This window comes from Oncorhynchus masou, chromosome 6, assembly GCF_036934945.1.
Source record: "Oncorhynchus masou masou isolate Uvic2021 chromosome 6, UVic_Omas_1.1, whole genome shotgun sequence".
Taxonomy (NCBI): domain Eukaryota; kingdom Metazoa; phylum Chordata; class Actinopteri; order Salmoniformes; family Salmonidae; genus Oncorhynchus; species Oncorhynchus masou.
In genome coordinates this window covers 39,521,234-39,538,728 of record NC_088217.1, presented here as the reverse complement: position 1 = coordinate 39,538,728, position 17,495 = coordinate 39,521,234, and the positions used below count along the sequence as shown (strand labels likewise).

Below are 17,495 nucleotides of genomic sequence, written 5' to 3'. Positions count from 1 at the left end.
TTTGAACCTTGAACTCTTACTGCTCTTAGGCTTTGTCACCCCTGGGGTGTTGCAGCTGATTTACTGAAGAGGATAAACCAAGAGCAACACAGCGGAGTCAAAGGAAAGTCAATCATTATGTTGAAAGGAGGATGCATTTGTAATATTTGACTTCTTCAATCTGTGGGGTTTTGAAGATGAGCATGATGGTGAAAGTGTCTGATCTGGCCACAGAAAAATTGGCACATGATGAAGCCAACAGATTGAGCATTTCTCAAACCGGAGAAAGAGTCCCTTGAGCCTAGCGAGGACAGAAAACGAATAAACCGGCCCTTTTTGAACATTCCCTTTGCACTTGAGTAACCACTCATGTCTCTGCACAGATCTGTGGATCAGCAGCTTCTCTTTGCTGCAGCTAATCATATCTGTGCTGCGTTCATAGACGGCATATTCATCTGATTATCTCCAAAGAGAATGACTTGCCAAGTATTGTTAAAATCCAATTAACCTGATTTCTGAACTTGAAGCTCTCCTCCCAAATGGGTGCCCAATTACAACACATATTAAAATACTTTGCATCATTATATTGTAATTATCAAAACGGGAGTTGTTACAGCTCGTTAGTCTAAAGGCATCTCATTTTCTCATTCAAGCTGACAGCATGTGATTGAATGTTTGACATTCTTTTGAAACAGGGAACCCTTTTGGTCTTGATGAGTGTGTGGTGGAAGGCTCCAATACTCTAATTCATTCATTGATTCTATAGCTAAATTGCTACACAGTGTATTACTGCAACTTGCTAAATCTGACTTGTAAAGTGCCTATAGGAAATTGTTACTTCATGACTGAAAAAAGACGAAACATGTCACATTAAAATGTCTGTTCAATGTTCACTTCCTGAAGGGACGTAGCCAGGGTTTGAGTCCCTGGCCACGGCCCAGACTGGCTTTGAAGTGTTGTAAGATCTGATATCTTACCCTAACTGACTGAGCTTAATTTTTAACACCCAAACACAAGCATGCAGGCATAAGCACACAAGCACACATGTGCAACCACACATGCACACACACACACACCTCACGGGCAAATCATTTTATGATGATGGGCAAACCTCTTGAAGGCGGAGGAAATAAATTCCCCCCCAAAAAGAAGTTTCACTGACACAAAAAATGAAAGTTGTTACATTCAATGCCTGTTTGCCTGAGACTGATGCCACGCAAGCGCTTGTACACTCGTGCACATGCATACACACACACAATTGCATTCTAACACACACACACACGCACACACACGCACACATACGGTTGGCTTTGATGTTTTGATTTTTGTTGTCCTTGGCATTGTTGTTTTCTGTTGTTGTTTTCCTTTGTTGTTGTCTTTTCTCTCTTTAGTTCTTTCTGTTGGTTGTTGGTATATTGGGTGGTGGTTTTGGTTGGGTGGGAGGGAGGGGGACAGTGGCTTGGGGGGTGGGGAGTAGATGGGGAGGTTTTTCAGAGGGGACTGTGGGGGGTCTTGGATGGTTGAGGGGCATCTCTCCAGGGGTACTGTGGGGGGATCTTGGATGGTTGGTGGCCTGTCGGTTGGGAGCTTGAGCTGGTGCCCTGAGAGGTTGCTGGTTCGGGTCCCTGAATCGAATGGGTAGGGATCTGTCCTTGTGAACTTGGGCGGGGCGCTTGACCCTGGTTGCTCCTGTCATGACGTTGGCCTGGGGGTAGGTTCATGACAGTCATAAATACCTCTCCCCCTTTTTCCTCTCTCTACCCTACTAATGTGACATTTGAAAATCCCTTGGTTAACATAGAGATTCTGCGAACATATGCGGTGGTACTTAATGAATATTATGCCAGTTCGGTTGTCATCTGAGACATTTTCATCAATGATAGGATGACATAAACTCTACAGTGGAAAGTCTGCACATTGTAGTTATTGGATTCACATGGAATTGTTGTTCAATTTAAATGTTTGAATATAAAATTATTGGTGAAAAGATTAAATGTAATTTTAGCTTCCAAATGAGAGATTTGGGTTTTCATAAGGTTAGGGCTCTGCTCAATCAGTGACCCGCCCCTGTGAAGAGACATGGGCTGTAAACTATGAAAACACACCCTTCTCCCTCCACCACGCCTTGACGAAAATGTAACCTCCTGTTCCGAGGACGTGAGGGCGACGGTCCATACGTTAAAAGGACTAACATGTCAACCGTTCCGGGTACATTAGGATGACGATCCGATGTCAGAATGGTTCAGATAATAACTACAGAATGAAGCAAACCTCAGTGTGAGCTTTGGTTGTGAATGGTATGAACTTTGAACTCTTATTCACTACAGAAGTGATACTTCCTAGCCATTGAGTTAGCAACAGCAGCTTCAAACGTGGGCTAGGAAAGAACAGACAGAGTATTCCGTCTACCACACAACGACGTTACTACAACGTATCCAATTTATCAGCAGAGACATTCTTCAAAGTACAAAGGACTCTGTTGGGCAACACGGCCTTTCATCTACCACCAACCTACCGAAGTGCAGCTCAGAGTAAATATTTATTGCATTTTCCTTTTCCAAATGGCCGGTTATTTAGAATGCATAAGATACTGTATTTACGATAGAGACATCGCTTCTCCCTTTGTTCTTCAGTATTCCCGCTCTTTCACTCAAACCAATCCCCCTTTTCTTTGTGTAACCAGCTGTCATATCTGTTCCGTCCGCTAGGAACATTTTCCTTTATGATATAATTTGTAATCAAGGTATGATTCATTCTGTGTATATGTAATTCTGTGTGATTAGTTAGCTATTTAGTAAATAAATAATTAAACCCAATTTTACATTGCTGATTCAACTTGTTAGCCAGGGTTCATGAAGATAACCAAGAATTTACAACTTTCAGAGAAAGGAGTTTATAGAATGGCATGTCATATCATTTAATCCGGCATAGCCAAAGACATGACACTCCTGTGGTTCGCTCTAGATGGGAGTGTCTGCAGGATGAGTGAATGTAATGTAATATGGAGCTGCTTCACTGCAGGTAGATTGTACTGTATTTGTAGTACCTGTCAAAGGTTTGGACACACCTACTCATTCAAGTTTTTTTTCTATTATTACTATTTTCTACATTGTAGGATAATAGTGAAGACATCAAAACTATGAAATAACACACATGGAATCATGTAGTAACCAAAAAAGTGTTAAACAAATCAATACATATATATATATATATATATATAGATATATATATTTATATATTTATAAACTGGGTGGGGGTCGAGGCCTGAATGCTGATTGGTTGATCGACATAGTATATCAGACTGTATACCATGGGTATGACAAAACATTTATATTTTCTGCTCTAATTACGTTTGTAACCAGTTTGTAATAGCAATAAGGCACCTCGGGTTTGTAATATATCTATATATCAATGGGTGCCACCTGGAGGTGAAGTCTCTTGGGCACATACCCTGCGTCCCCGGTTGGTAATTCAGCCATGATCACTACAAGTTTAGATATCTTGTAAGTCGCTCTGGATAAGAGCGTCTGCTAAATGACTTAAATGTAAATGTATCTGGCTCAACTAACTAGACTAATTTAACAATCACATTTTTTTTGCTGACATCGGCTAATTGAGTGACTGTCAGTAAGTGACAAATAACAAGAGGAAATCCGCTGATGCGCAACCAAGTTTTGAAATTGAGACTTGTGTGTTCTAGTATTCTACTCTCAACAGTGTCTTCATATGTAGCTACGGCCCTGACTTCCTGCTATGTCGTAAACATCCGTTTATACATCTAAACATCAGGCCAAGCCTAAACTCATTTTGTCCTACTTGCTGTCCTTTTATGTAACTGTTAGATGATAAGCTTCTGCCAAATTTACCAGATTTCTCTATCGCTCTTCCTTTTCGTTACTCTTTAACAGAGAAGGCATTAATTCAAGGATGTCCACTAGTACTCTAAACTCCATAGCTTATTTCAAAGGAGAGACTGAGAGTTTTGGGAAATGTGTCATTGAACAAACAGGCTGTTCTCAGTTGGTAATTATCAGCATCTAATCCCTGCTCTTTCCCCTATCTCTCCATCTGGCTATGAAATGTGATTATTAACTAATTCCAGTGAGAGGAGGCAGGCAGCTCACCTCAGAGGAAACTCAGCTTCAGAATGAAAGCGTACCCCTCATTCCCACTGCTGAGGAGAACCACAGTCAGACAGCCGGCAGCAACCTCAGTTCAGCTCAGGTCATGCACTGCTGTGCTGTGTTCACACACCTACCAGGAGAACATAACTCTGCAGTAATCAAAGGTCCATTTGTCCACTGGGCCTCCAAAGGAGAGTTAGTTTGAGGTCAGATAGGACATTGTGAGTAAATTGTACACAGAGAAACTGGTTGATAAATTATTGTGTAGATGGATGTTTTTGTTTGAGCTGAGGACAAACTTCCCTTGTGTTATGGTTTTGGATCTGATGTTGCTGCTCATCTCAACCAGACAAATTAATCATTTGATTAAAAGGAATGCACACAAATAAAAATACACTCTTTGGATTTCAGAAATGTTTTCGATCGACATTCAAATGTTTATTTTTGTGTTATGTGTTCCATGCTGTTAACTTCGGGGTGCTTTGATGTGAATGATCTTATTCCCCTTTGTGCCATTATTTATTTATTTTTGAAACACCATGGGTATTGGTAAAACTGGATTGAGCCTCTGTAGTTTTTAATGGGGCAATTTAAAACTACAACATTTACATAATCTAGCACATTTTCATTTCTTTGGGAAACACCTAGCCCAATAATGGACTAATGGACCCAAACGTTACTCCTTACAGTCCAAGGGCCTTACATTGTTCTGTTTAGAGAAGAATTGGCAGCCATTAACTTTTGTGGTGTCCATCTTCCATGGACACACAGGTGTTCGGAGACACAGATAGCTAATTAGCACAGGCAGTCAACTCTGTCTTCCATCTGTTTTCTGGAAACAAGGACGGAAATATGGTATTGCGAGAACCCTAACCTTATACAGGTGTGTAGTAATTTAAACGTAAAAAAAGTTATTTAAAATCAAATTTGAATAAAAATTGTATTTGTCACATGCGCCAAATACAACAGTGAAATACTTACAGTACTTACATGCTCTTAACCAACAATGCAGTTTTAAGAAAAATAAGTAAAAAATAGTAAAAACAGTAGCGAGGCTATATACAGCGGGAACCGGTACAGAGTCAATGTGCAGGTAATTGAGGTAATATGTACATGTAGGTAGAGTTAAAGTGACTATGCATAGATAATAAACAGAGAGTAGCATCAGCGTAAAACAGGAGAGGGGAGTGGGGGGTGATAGACTATGCAAACAGTCGGGGTAGCCATTTGATTAGCTGTTCAGGAGTCATCCTTTCTCGATGATATGAAAGATACGTTCCTTATATTTCCAAAATCCACACTGCAAGCGATGTGTGTTAACATTTAGAGCAAGCGTCAGGGCTCAAAAATGCAACAGGAGCTAAAGGTAGTTAGCGTCTATGAATGGGCTAGGTAGGAAACACCAGAGAAGGTACAAAATGACCACATTTGAGCCATGTTAGCATCATGCGCTCTCCTGACTATTACCATGTTATTATGACTTTATTCTCTGCTATGATGTTAAGAGACTTCTAGTCATTGAGCCAATGCTAGTTAGCATTGACACACGCAACTGTCTCCAACTTCCTTTCTACTGCAGGTAGAGACATACAAATGTTATCCACGAGTTCATCTGAATCTCGCAGTGTCGCTTTAAGTGAAAATGTCTTTCATACAGTTTCATTTATTTTTATGTCATACTGTTGTTTCCATTGGTAGTATTATCATTGGCCATCTTGAAAAGCTGTGAATGTCTTCAAAGCTTCATCAAAGGAGCTGAGCAAACTGAGCCAAACACGGTACAAGTTAACACAGCCAGTAATGAGGTTTAATTCATAATACTGTTCACCTTTTCCACAGTCAGATGTCTCTGCCTGCCTGCTGTGATAAATGTCCATAGAGGGAGTCAGTCATAGCAATACAGACTTGTTTTTATTTGGGTTTCCCCTCTTCCATGTAAAACAACTGTTGAAAAGGATTTTGTGACCCCCCCCCCCCACTGTGCTCTGTACAATTGTTTCTTCTCAAGCCCTCTTTTTCATGTCACTGGGCCGGAGTTGATCCTTACTGCACATCAAAACATCCTCTAGAAATACTAACATTACTATAAATGTTTTTTTTTGAATGATGGTCCTTTGAAGTGATGCTGTTATCTATTTGCATTTTGTGACACATTATTTATTGTACAATCGCTGTTATGAACCATCCCCACCCACCAATCATAGTTATAATCATGGTTAGTTTCAAAAGAGTGACTTGATAAGAAATCCAAAAAACATAAATGACCTTTGTCAAAGCTCAGTTGGGCACGATACACAGCATTAGGGGTAGTGTAAGGTAAAGGAGGAACCTGGAGAAACACTGTATGATGGACCATCTGTAGATGCGCTCAGTAACATTTCAACTAACCACCTACAAACCCAAGCTCTAACCCTAACCTTAACCCTTATCCTAAACCTGAATGTAACCCTTAGCCTAGCCCTAACCCCAACCTTAACCTTTATTCTCAACCTAACCCTAACTGTAACCTTAGCAAGCAGTTGCTTATCAAAACATAGTTTGTTGACAGTATCACCAGTTGTAGAGCATCTACAGATGGACTATCCAAATACAAAGTGTAACCTAACCTGGTGCTAGGTGGTCTCGTGTGGCTCTGTTGGTAGAGCATAGCGCTTGCAATGCCAGGGTTGTGGGTTTGATTCCCACTAGGGACCATTGTGAAAAATGCATGCACTCATGACCATGACTTACTCTGCATAAGAGTGTCTTCTAAATCAGTGGTTCTCAAATTGGGGACACTCAGATGTTTCAGAGCTTTGTTGTAGCCCTGAGCGCTAGCTCACCTGATTCACGTTGTCAAGGGCTTGATGATTAGTTGGCAAGAATCAGGTCTGCCACCTCTGAAATAGTTGAAATGCATGGAATGGCTGGTGGTTCCTGAGGAGAGGTTTGAGAACCACTGTGCTAAATTACTTAAATGTAAGGTGATATTTACATGGTAAGGTCTGCCCCCTGCTGGTTTAACAATATTTTGCTAAAATTAAATGTATGAAATTGTAAATGTGGACACCTGCTCGTTGAACATCTCATTCCAAAATCATGGGCATTAATATGGAGTTGGTCCGCCCTTTGCTACTATATCAGCCTCCACTCTTCTGGGAAGACTTTCCACTAGATGTTGGAACATTGCTGCGGGGACTTGCTCCCATTCAGCCACAAGAGCATTAGTGAGATCGAACACTGATGTTGGGTGATTAGGACTGGCTCGTAGTTGCCGTTCCAATTCATCCCAAAGGTTTTCGATAGGCTTGAGGTCAGGGCTCTGTGCTGGCCAGTCAAGTTTTTCCACACCGATCCCGACAAACCATTTCTGTATGGACCTCACTTTGTGCAAGGGGGCATCGTCATGCTGAAACAGGAAAGTGCCTTCCCCAAACTCTAGCAGGGCAGAAATTTGATGAACTGACTGTTTGGCAAGGTGGCATCCTATTATGGTACCACTTTGAAACTCACTGAGCTCTTCAGTAAAGCCATTCTACTGCCAATGTTTGTCTATGGAGATTGCATGGCTGTGTGCTTGATTTTATACACCTGTCAGCAACGGGTGTGGCTGAAATAGCCGAATCCACTAATTTGAAGAGATGTCCACATACTTTTGTATATATTGTGTATGACTAATTTTAGCTGTTTCACTTTCAATCTATATTGAAACAAATGAACAGTGTCAATAAAGTAGATATAATTCGAAATATTTACAGAATCAGTCCATTTTACAGTAAATGTATAAACACATTCAGTCTGGTGGAAAAAATGGGACAACAGATTAGACACAATTTGATTAGCAATAGAAATGTATGATTCACAGTTTCTACAGTGAATTTATCACATATTCCATGGTAATCCATGGAAATGTCATGAACATCTGGACATTACTGTTCATTTAAAGCCTTTTGCTGAATTATAAATAACTTGATTTTGGCCGTACAGCTCAAACAACATCAAACACATAACATTCCTCAACTGTATGCAATATGTCGATCAATGACTCCTGACACATGGATAGGATGGCCTTATTCATGCCCTGGCTTCATATGCGATGCAGATCTGAAGAAGATGTGGTGTAGATAGGAAACTTCAGAGGATTGTGTAACAGATGGTGGCAGTCTTACGGTAGACACCCAAAGCAGGCGGGGTGGGCACAGATCTCACACAGATCTAGAGACGTGATGGCATCCACTGGAGAGAGACAACAGACATAGAAGGTTAATAATATGCCTATGGCTGCTATAGTGTCAGATAGAATGCTAATATTGACAACGGGAGGAAGTTAATCAGCCTTGTTAAAGGGCTTGCAGAGCAATAGAGAGGCACGAGAGTGCTCTTTGTCTAGCACACTTTATTGCACACAAATGCTGTTTGTTCTGTTTTAATTGGGCTCTCAACACACACATATCATGCCATTAAGGGGAAGTAGAAGGATATATTATACTTCAGGCAGCAGGATTGGCTGTGTCCAGGCCAACATCTCCTGCTTGTTGTAGCAAGCCGCCTACTGCTACAGCCTGAGTATGTGGTACAGCTCTTTGGTAGAGCTAACAACAGGTGCTATGAGGACGCGTGCCTCGGTCTCCGAGAATCGCTTTCCTGGGTTTACCATGTGTGCTCATGTGGAATAAAATAGTAAATATGTCAATACTCATGTGGAATAAAATAGGAAATATGTCAATACTCATGTGGAATAAAATAGGAAATATGTCAATACTGTCACATCTGTGATCTGGATCCCTGATCTCACAGCTTTGCTCAAGTAGTCATGTGGGATCATGTTGTTGATTGTCTAATAACGATGAATGATATGCGATGGTTGTATTGTCTCTAAAATTCAGTAAATCCTGTCAGTTTACAGAGCACTTTGGCTGCTGCTATTGGTGGTTAGAGGTCATGTCAGCTGATAACAAGGCAGATATTAATCAGTGTTTCACTGAAACCACTCAATGTGCTAATGACTACCAATGTATGCTGAACCCTTCAGAGTCAATCCCTTGAGGATGGATTAGGTTTCCATTATCATTGACTTCAAACGCCTTTCAATCTGCATACACCCTTCCCTGAGTACACAACATATATTCAGTTCAGAACAGGCCCCATAGGGAGGTTGTGGGGTCTTTAAAGGAGTAGTTCACTATTTTACAACTTGATGTTAGATGACCCTGAAAGTAGACTATGGGCCAGGAAAAACTGTAATCCATGGTTCAGATTCCTTTAAACAGCTATTATAAGCTTCAGCTAACTTTAGCCACTGCTAGCTAAAACTCTATGGAATTTATGGGGACATGTGAACATGTTTTTTTTATGGCCAAATTACATTGAAGGAACATCAAACCAAATATGGAGTTGATTTCACCTACATTGATTCTTAGCTAGTGGTGAAAGTTTGTAATGGCTGTTTAAAGAAAACTGAACCACGGATTACAGTTTCTCCTGACCCATAGACTACTTTCAGGATGAGCAACCATCCAACAAGTTGTAAAATAATGAATTACTACTACTTCTTTAAAGTGGGTCTTAAATAAATCCCATGGTTCCCTCCACCAGGAAAATAACAAAAACATAAATACAAACATCAATAAAAAATGTAATGTGGCCTTCCGAGTGGCACAGCGGTCTAAGGCACTGCATCATTGTGCTTGAGGCATCACTACAGATCAGAGTTCAATCACAGGCTGTGTCACAACCGGCCGTGGCCAGGAGTCCCATAGGGCGGAGCACAATTGGCCCAGCTTTGTCCAGGTTATGGGAGGGTTTGGTCGGGGGGCTTTCCTTGGCTCATTGCCCTCTAGTGACTCCTTGTGGCAGGCGAGGCACCTGCAAGCTGACTATAGTCATCAGTTGAACTGTGTTTCCTATGACACATTAGTGCGGCTGGCTTCCATGTTAAGTGGGTAGGTGTTAAGAAGCGGATTGGCAGGTCAAGTTTCTGAGGACACATGATGCAACCTTCGCCTCTCCTGAGCTCATTGGGGAGTTGCAGTGATGAGACAAGACTGCAATTGTATTTCACGAAATTAGGGAGAAAATGGGATAAACTGCAACAATAAAAAATGAATGCACTTGTCTTTTTTTAATTGCACTGACATTGCTGATTACTTTGTTGAGGGAAAATGTACTTGCTACGATTGTGAGGTGTTGTTGTCTCACCTAGCTATCTTAAGATGAATGTCTCTGGATAAGAGCATCTGCTAAATTACTAAAATCTAATTGTAAACATTTTGTGAAAACAGGTCACCTTCCCCACGAACTTCAGCAACTTCAAAAAATGCTGAAGCAGGTAATAACCTACAAATCAAATCAAATCAAATTTGATTTGTCACACACACACATAGTTAGTTAATGCAAGAGTAGCGAAATACTTGTGATTCCAGTTCCGACAGTGCAGTAATATCTAATAAGTAATCTAACAATCCCCAACAACTACCTAATACACACAAATCTAAAGGGGGAGGAGAATATGTACATGTAAGTATATGGATGAGCGATGGGCGAGCGGCATAGGCAAGGTGCAATAGATTATATAAAATACAGTATATACATGTGATGTGAATCATGTAAGACATGTAAACATGATTAAAGTGGCATTATTTAAAGTGGCATTGTATAAAGTGACTAGTGATCCATTTATTAAAGTGGCCCGTGATTGGGTCTCAATGTTGGCAGCAGCCTCTGAGTTAGTGATTGCTGTTTAGCAGTCTCATGGCCTTGAGATAGAAGCTGTTTATCAGTCTCTTGGTCCCAGCTTCGATGCAACTTTACTGACCTTGTCTTCTGGGTGGTAATGATGTGAACAGGCAGTGGCTTGGGTGGTTGATGTCCTTGATGATCTTTTTGGCCTTCCTGTGACATTGGGTGCTATAGGTGTCATGGAGGGCAGGTAGTTTGCCCCCGGTGATGCATTGTGCAGACTGGAGAGCCTTGTGGTTGAGGGCAGTGCAGTTGCCGTACCAGGCTGTAATATAGCCCAACAGGATGCTCTCGATTGTGCATCTGTAAAGGTTTGTCAGCTTCCTGAGGTTGAAGAGACGCTGTTGCACACTGTCTGTGTGGGTGGACCATTTCAGTTTGTCTGTGATGTGTATGCCGAGGAACTTAAAATTTTCCACCTTCTCTACTGCTGTCCCTTCGATGTGGATAGGGGGGTGCTCTCTCTGCTGTTTCCTGAAGTCCACGATCACCTCCTTTGTTTTGTTGATGTTGAGTGAGAGGCTGTTTTCCTGACACCACACTCCGAGTGCCCTCACCTCCTCCCTGTAGGCTGTCTCACCGTTGTTGGTAATCAAGCCCACTACTGTTGTGTTGTTTGCAAACTTGATGATTGAGTTGGATTCGTGCAGGGCCACGCAGTTGTGGATGAACAGGGAGTACAGGAGGGAGCTGAGCACACACCCTTGTGGGGCCTCAGTGTTGAGGGTCAGCGAAGTGGAGATATTGTTTCCTACCTTCACTACCTGGGGGCAGCCTGTCAGAAAGTCCAGGATCCAATTACACAGGGTGGTGTTGAGACCCAGGGCCTCCAGCTTGATGATGATCTTGGAGGGTACAATGGTGTTGAATGCTGAGCTGTAGTCAATGAACAGCATTCTGACATAGGTATTCCTTTTGTCCAGATGGGATAGGGCAGTGTATAGTGTGATGGTGATTGCGTCGTCTGTGGACCTGTATGCAAACTGGGTCTAGGGTGGCCGGTAAGGTGAAGGTGATTTGATCCTTGACAAGTCTCTCAAAGCACTTCATAATGACAGAAGTGAGTGCTACGTGGCGGTAGTCATTTAGTTCAGTTATATTTGCCTTCTTGGGCACAGTAACAATGGTTGCGATCTTGAAGCATGTGGGGACAACAGACTGGAAAAGGGAGCTATTGAATATGTCCGTAAACACACCAGCCAGTTGATCTGCGCATGCTCAGAGGACACGGCGAGGGATGCTGTCCGGGCCAGCAGCCTTGCGAGGGTTAACACGTTTAAATGTTTTACTCACATGAGCCACAGGGAAGGAGAGGGGGGGGTGCAGTCCTTATTAGTGGGCCGCGACGTTGGCATTTTATTATCCACAAAGCGTGCAAAGAAGGTGTTTAGTTTGTCTGAAAGTGTGACGTCGGTGTCTGTGACGTGGCTGGTTTTCTTTTTGTGGTCCGTGATTTCCTGTAGACTCTGCCACATACGTCTCGTGTCTGAGCCGTTCAATTGCGACTCCACCTTGTCCCTGTACTGGCATTTTGCTTGTTTGATTGCCTTGCCGAGGGAATAACTACACTGTTCATATTCAGTCATATTCCCAGACCTCTTTCCATGGTTAAATGTTATGTATTGAGCTTTCAGTTTTGCGCAAATGCCGCCATCCATCCACGGTTTCTGGTTAGGGCAGGTTTTAATAGTCACAGTGGGTACAACATCTCCCATGTACTTCTTTATAAACGCACTCACCCGAGTCAGCGTATAGGTCGATGTTGTTCTCTGAGGCTGACCAGAACATATTCAAGTCCGCAGGATCTAAACAGTCTTGTGTTTGAATGCTATAATATGCAGTTTTTTTTTACAACAGATAAGGTGGATAGGGGCAATAAGACAAACCATTTTTAAAGTCATATACTGATATTGAATTAGAATATTTCAGTCTACCCACTATTTGTTTATGGTAGAGCCTTACCTAGCCTGGAGAAGACCATGGCTGCCTCTTTGCCCTGGCACACTGGATAGAAGGCCTGTGGCAAGACACGGTTGTTACAGACAGAGACCATGTTGGTGTTGATCAACCGCGGGTTAACAATGGCATCTGTGTCGATCAGCTCCTTCAACGCTTTCACAGCCTCTAGGGGATAGCTCCTTTCTCCATCCTGGACACAGTGAAACACATGGATGAGATGGTAAATTCTCTTGTTTACCCTTACATAACCCTTGATTCTTCACCTTAGATTGTCATTATTAGACAACCTAATGTGTTGTTCCACTATTAAGGTGACAGACAACAAAGAGTTACAGCACGAGTCACACAACTCTAAACATTTCTGACCATGGACATAAAGAAGAGATATACTCACCCTAATCTCCACACTCAGTGAGCCCCAGAAGATGCAAGAGGTCAACACGAGACAAACACTCAGTGATTTCATTTTCAGCTTAGCCCGGATGTCTCAGAGAGCCTGGAGATGCAGAGAGAGGAGCCTACAGCTTGAATTGAGGTGTGCCTCTGCTCTGCCCTTTATAAACCCATCGCTGGACAGATTATTAAGTCACTTATTAACGCGGGGCTGGAGCCCTCTTTACCCCGGGTACCTGATAACAAAACACAAACGGGTTATGCCACAGGATCCTCTTTGTTTTTCAACGTTTGTAGATGCCCCTGTCACTATGATGTTTGTATGCTTTTATTGTTGACATATTGTTCCATATTGACATCCTTAGTGCCAATTAAACATCCTATAAATCTAATTTCTCCCATCTCACCCACAGTCATTTATCATTAAACCCTGATAGCAAAGCAACAGGCTATCTGTCCAGTTGTATAGTGGTTGTTTGCATTTTAGGTATGATAGTGACTTTGTCAACATTGTTTGCATAGGTCTGTCTAATATTTGTGGCATTTGCAATCTGCAACAAGGAGGCTGAGACTGTAATTCATTCAAATCTGCCACAGCAATGCATTTGCTGTGACTTCATTTACAATCTACCCATGACGTACATACACTTCCTTTGGCTGGGAACTGGAAGCATCTACCTATGATGAATATACCTGATAGTACTAGAGATACTATTGTCTTTGACCATGGGAAAAATAGATTCTGCTTAATGGGGCTGTATGCAGTTCAAACAACAACAAAGTGGGAACCTGACACTGTTTTTGGTAAACAGATGATGGATGGGCTGGCGAAATGGAACCACTGTCAAATTCATAGACAGAGATATGGATGCAAGGACAAAACAGACATTACATTACAATTCTAGTTTAACCATGCTTTGAGGCTATACAGTGTTTACAATTACATTGTTTTCAAACAATGGTGTAAAAGAAGCTTATATTTTGGCCGTACGACAGTTGAATTTAGCTCATGAGGCATTTATAACTTACATTCTTCAATAATCAATGGGTACATATCATTAACTTAAAAGTTCAATACTTATAATACTGAAATGTACATTTGATTGAATTTAGTTATTTTGCTACATGTTGATTCTTTTTGACCCACTAGCGAAACACAAAGGATATTGTAAAAGTTGTCTCTTTGCTTGTCAGTCAGCATTACAAAGAGAAGGTGGCAGAATACATACTTTCAATTTTCTAGCACATACAGTCTGGCTCTTAGAGTAAAAATGGTAGAATAGCCTAAAAACACTGAAGGTTGCTAATTATTGTCTCTTTGTGCTTGTAAACTGTATCATTGTTTTTCTTTAATGCCAATAATAATACTTAACTACACATCTAAAAAACAAATAACATTGGGAGCATCAACTACATTAGCGACAGGCACTTGGGATTCTAAATTAAAGACTATAATATGTAAATCTTTTGAGACAGGTGTGTTTGGTATTTGGTAATTTATTAGGATCCCTATTAGCTGTTGCAAAAGCAGCAGCTACTCTTCCTGGGGTCCACACAAAACATGAAACATTACATAATATAGAACATCAATAGACAAGAACAGCTCAAGGACAGAACTACATAAAACATTTTTAAAGGCACACGTAGCCTACATATCGATGCATACACACAAACTATCTAGATCAAATAGGGGAGAGGCGTTGTGCCGTGAGGTGTTGCTTTATCTGTTTCTTTAAAACCAGGTTTGCTGTTTATTTGAGCAATATGAGATGAGATGGAAGTTCTATGCAAAAAGGGCTCAGAATTTATTCTGGATTTGGGGACTGTGAAAAGACCCCTGGTGGCATGTCTGGTGGGGTAAGTGTGTGTGTGTCAGAGCTGTGTGTAAGTTGACTATGCAAACAATTTCAGATTTCCAACAGAAGAAGCCACCGTGCTTCTACACCTGCATTGCTTGCTGTTTGGGGTTTTAGGCTGGGTTTCTATACAGCACTTTGAGATATCAGCTGATGTAAGATGGACTATATAAATACAATTGATTTAATTTAATTTAATTTGATCAATGTCTAGGTAGTGAAGCAAAAGCACAGTGACAATAGAATACATTGTGGGATGTAAGTTGTGCACTGGGGCAGCAGTTAGCCTTAAGATTAACTATTAACCTCTCAATGTGTGTGTGTGTGTGTGTGTGTGTGCGTGTGCGTGTGCGAGTGTGTTTATGCATGTGTGTGTGTGTGCGTGTGCGAGTGTGTTTATGCATGTGTGTGTGTGTGTTTGTGTATGTGTTGGGGAAAGACAGAAATGTTATGTTTGTTATGTTCTATTCAAGTTATGTTCAGGTATGTTCTATTCAAGGTTTTCTGATGCAGTTGGTAGATCACTCACTGAAACAAAATGACATGTTCTTCAATTTCTTTTATTAAACATGAGGCATTTATAAACATACAAAAGAATGCAAAACCCCCAAAACAAAAATACATCTCTACATTAAATAAGTACAAAGACTGGTAAGATAGAACTGTAACAAATCAACATTTCCAAAATAAAAGTCAAGTGATAAAAGGAAAAGAAAATACGTAGACAAATAAGTGCTGAATATGCTCCAAATAACATTTTCTAGAAAATGAGCCTCCATCATTTCATCTATTTTTTTTTTAACATTTCTGGTCCAGTTATCTTTTGGGCCAATCATGTCTGAGGATGGCAATTTGAAGACATGAAATCCACATTGTTGTCACGATATGCAGAATGATAATGTGGGTGGCTTGTCTTCTGCTGGCAGTCAGGTTGATATCTTGCCTAACAGCCTGTGCAGGCAACAAAGGCACATATCTCACAGATGTCTATAGGCATAGTAGCTGGAAGACAGAAGAGCAAGGTACTGTATTAAAACATGTTTCAAAATCACTCAATCACTTCAAACTTCAACCACACATTGCAGAGACCAACTAGCATAAAAGAGATTCTGATCAATGACTTGCGATCAGCAAATTATAACGGTCTTATCACCCTCTGGTCTGTTCCACCAAGTTGGACTATAGTGGATATTATTCTATAGTGTGGCCTTTTCTTACCTAGTCTTGAGAGAGACATGCTGGCCCCTCTCTGCATGCACAGGGGCATGAACTCCTGTGGCAGGGAGGGGTTAGCACAGACGGAAGCAAAGCTGGTGTTGGCGAGATGAGGATTCTGCTTCCCGTTTACACTGCTGCTCTCTGTCAGCTCTTGGAGCTTCTTCACTGATTCCAGTGAGAAAACAAAGTCGCCCTCCTAGAGAGAAGAGAAGAGAGGAGAGAGACACGGTTAGAGAGAGCACCACATCAGTGAGTCATATTGGGGACCCGGCCAATCATAAAGATGCTTTACCCATTCTATAGGTGACAAGGATGCCCATAGAGTTGTATTGATAGCTTGCACCAAGTATGCACTTTGTTTAAAAAAATCCACTCTGAATTTTGTCTGTTAGCCACATTGTGAGGGTTATTAACAAACATTTTTTTCATTAGTTTACAATTTTTGTCCAATTGAGTATGAGTCTGAATCTGATATTACTGTAGTCTATAGTCTTCATGGTATAATGCATTATAGTAAGGTAAACCTTGCTGTAGGAGGAGCCCTTACCTGCACTTTGACTTGGACTGCATGGGCTTCAGAGACCAGATAGAGAGCCAGGAGCACAAGAGCAATGGAGAGAATGGTTTTCATCTTGTATTTTGACAGGTTTGCTTTGAGCCTTTAGTCTTGCTGTTGTTGGTGTGTTTGGAAGGTTCTCTGCTCTCCATTCATCTCCCTTCTGCCTTTTAAAGGGTTGACTTTCAACTCAGCTCAGCCTTGCTGGCCTGGGATTGGCTAAGCTGCACATGGGAGAAAAGTATTTCTCACGGTTTAATGAGTAGTGATGGTGGATTCTAAAAGGTCATAAAGGGAGATTCATAAATCCTCTCTGACCTCATCCAGTGTGATGTTTTTATGGACCGTTACTTGCCGACTCCACAAGTAATCCCTGTACAGTCCCACAAACGGTCTTTATTCTGATTCTGAACAAACTTTGCATAGTTTACACAAGCCACACTTTTTTGGTGTCTGAAAAATATTTTTGTCACAATTTATCTGTCGTCTGCAAGGATGGTAAAACACGTGTTAAAATGAATTGAAAACATGATACTGCTGCATATATTATAATTTGATTATTGTAATTACACAGCCAGACATTTTAGGAGCCTCGTTTATCAGTCAAAACCAGACACATCCATAAGGCCATTAAGGTTGACCAAAACCATTTGTTACTGGGTTATACACTAAAATGATTTGTCAAACAGAAAA

At 41.2% G+C, this 17,495-nt stretch overlaps 2 protein-coding genes across 2 annotated transcripts; both read right to left on the bottom strand.

Moving 5' to 3' along the window:
- Positions 1-7,799: 7,799 nt before the first annotated feature.
- LOC135542040 (guanylin-like) lies at positions 7,800-13,331 on the bottom strand. The gene is made up of 3 exons (XM_064968628.1): positions 13,174-13,331; positions 12,783-12,969; positions 7,800-8,318 (listed from the first exon to the last, which is right to left on the bottom strand). The coding sequence occupies exons 1-3, from the start codon at positions 13,243-13,245 to the stop codon at positions 8,248-8,250; spliced, it is 330 nt and encodes a 109-aa protein (XP_064824700.1). The 5' UTR covers positions 13,246-13,331; the 3' UTR covers positions 7,800-8,247.
- A 2,241-nt stretch (positions 13,332-15,572) lies between these two features.
- LOC135541112 (guanylin-like) lies at positions 15,573-16,939 on the bottom strand. Its single transcript, XM_064967231.1, has 3 exons — positions 16,794-16,939; positions 16,247-16,442; positions 15,573-16,030 (listed from the first exon to the last, which is right to left on the bottom strand). The coding sequence occupies exons 1-3, from the start codon at positions 16,875-16,877 to the stop codon at positions 15,972-15,974; spliced, it is 339 nt and encodes a 112-aa protein (XP_064823303.1). The 5' UTR covers positions 16,878-16,939; the 3' UTR covers positions 15,573-15,971.
- Positions 16,940-17,495: the final 556 nt, after the last annotated feature.

Coding starts and splice junctions, on each gene's coding strand:
- LOC135542040 (XM_064968628.1), bottom strand. CDS start 13,245: ATGAAATCACTGAGTGTTTGTCTCGTGTTGACCTCTTGCATCTTCTGG. Junction 12,970..13,173: donor CACTGAGTGTGGAGATTAGG/GTGAGTATATCT, acceptor CACTGTGTCCAG/GATGGAGAAAGGAGCTATCC. Junction 8,319..12,782: donor CATGGTCTTCTCCAGGCTAG/GTAAGGCTCTAC, acceptor GTCTCTCTCCAG/TGGATGCCATCACGTCTCTA.
- LOC135541112 (XM_064967231.1), bottom strand. CDS start 16,877: ATGAAAACCATTCTCTCCATTGCTCTTGTGCTCCTGGCTCTCTATCTG. Junction 16,443..16,793: donor CAGTCCAAGTCAAAGTGCAG/GTAAGGGCTCCT, acceptor TCTTCTCTCTAG/GAGGGCGACTTTGTTTTCTC. Junction 16,031..16,246: donor CATGTCTCTCTCAAGACTAG/GTAAGAAAAGGC, acceptor TCTGTCTTCCAG/CTACTATGCCTATAGACATC.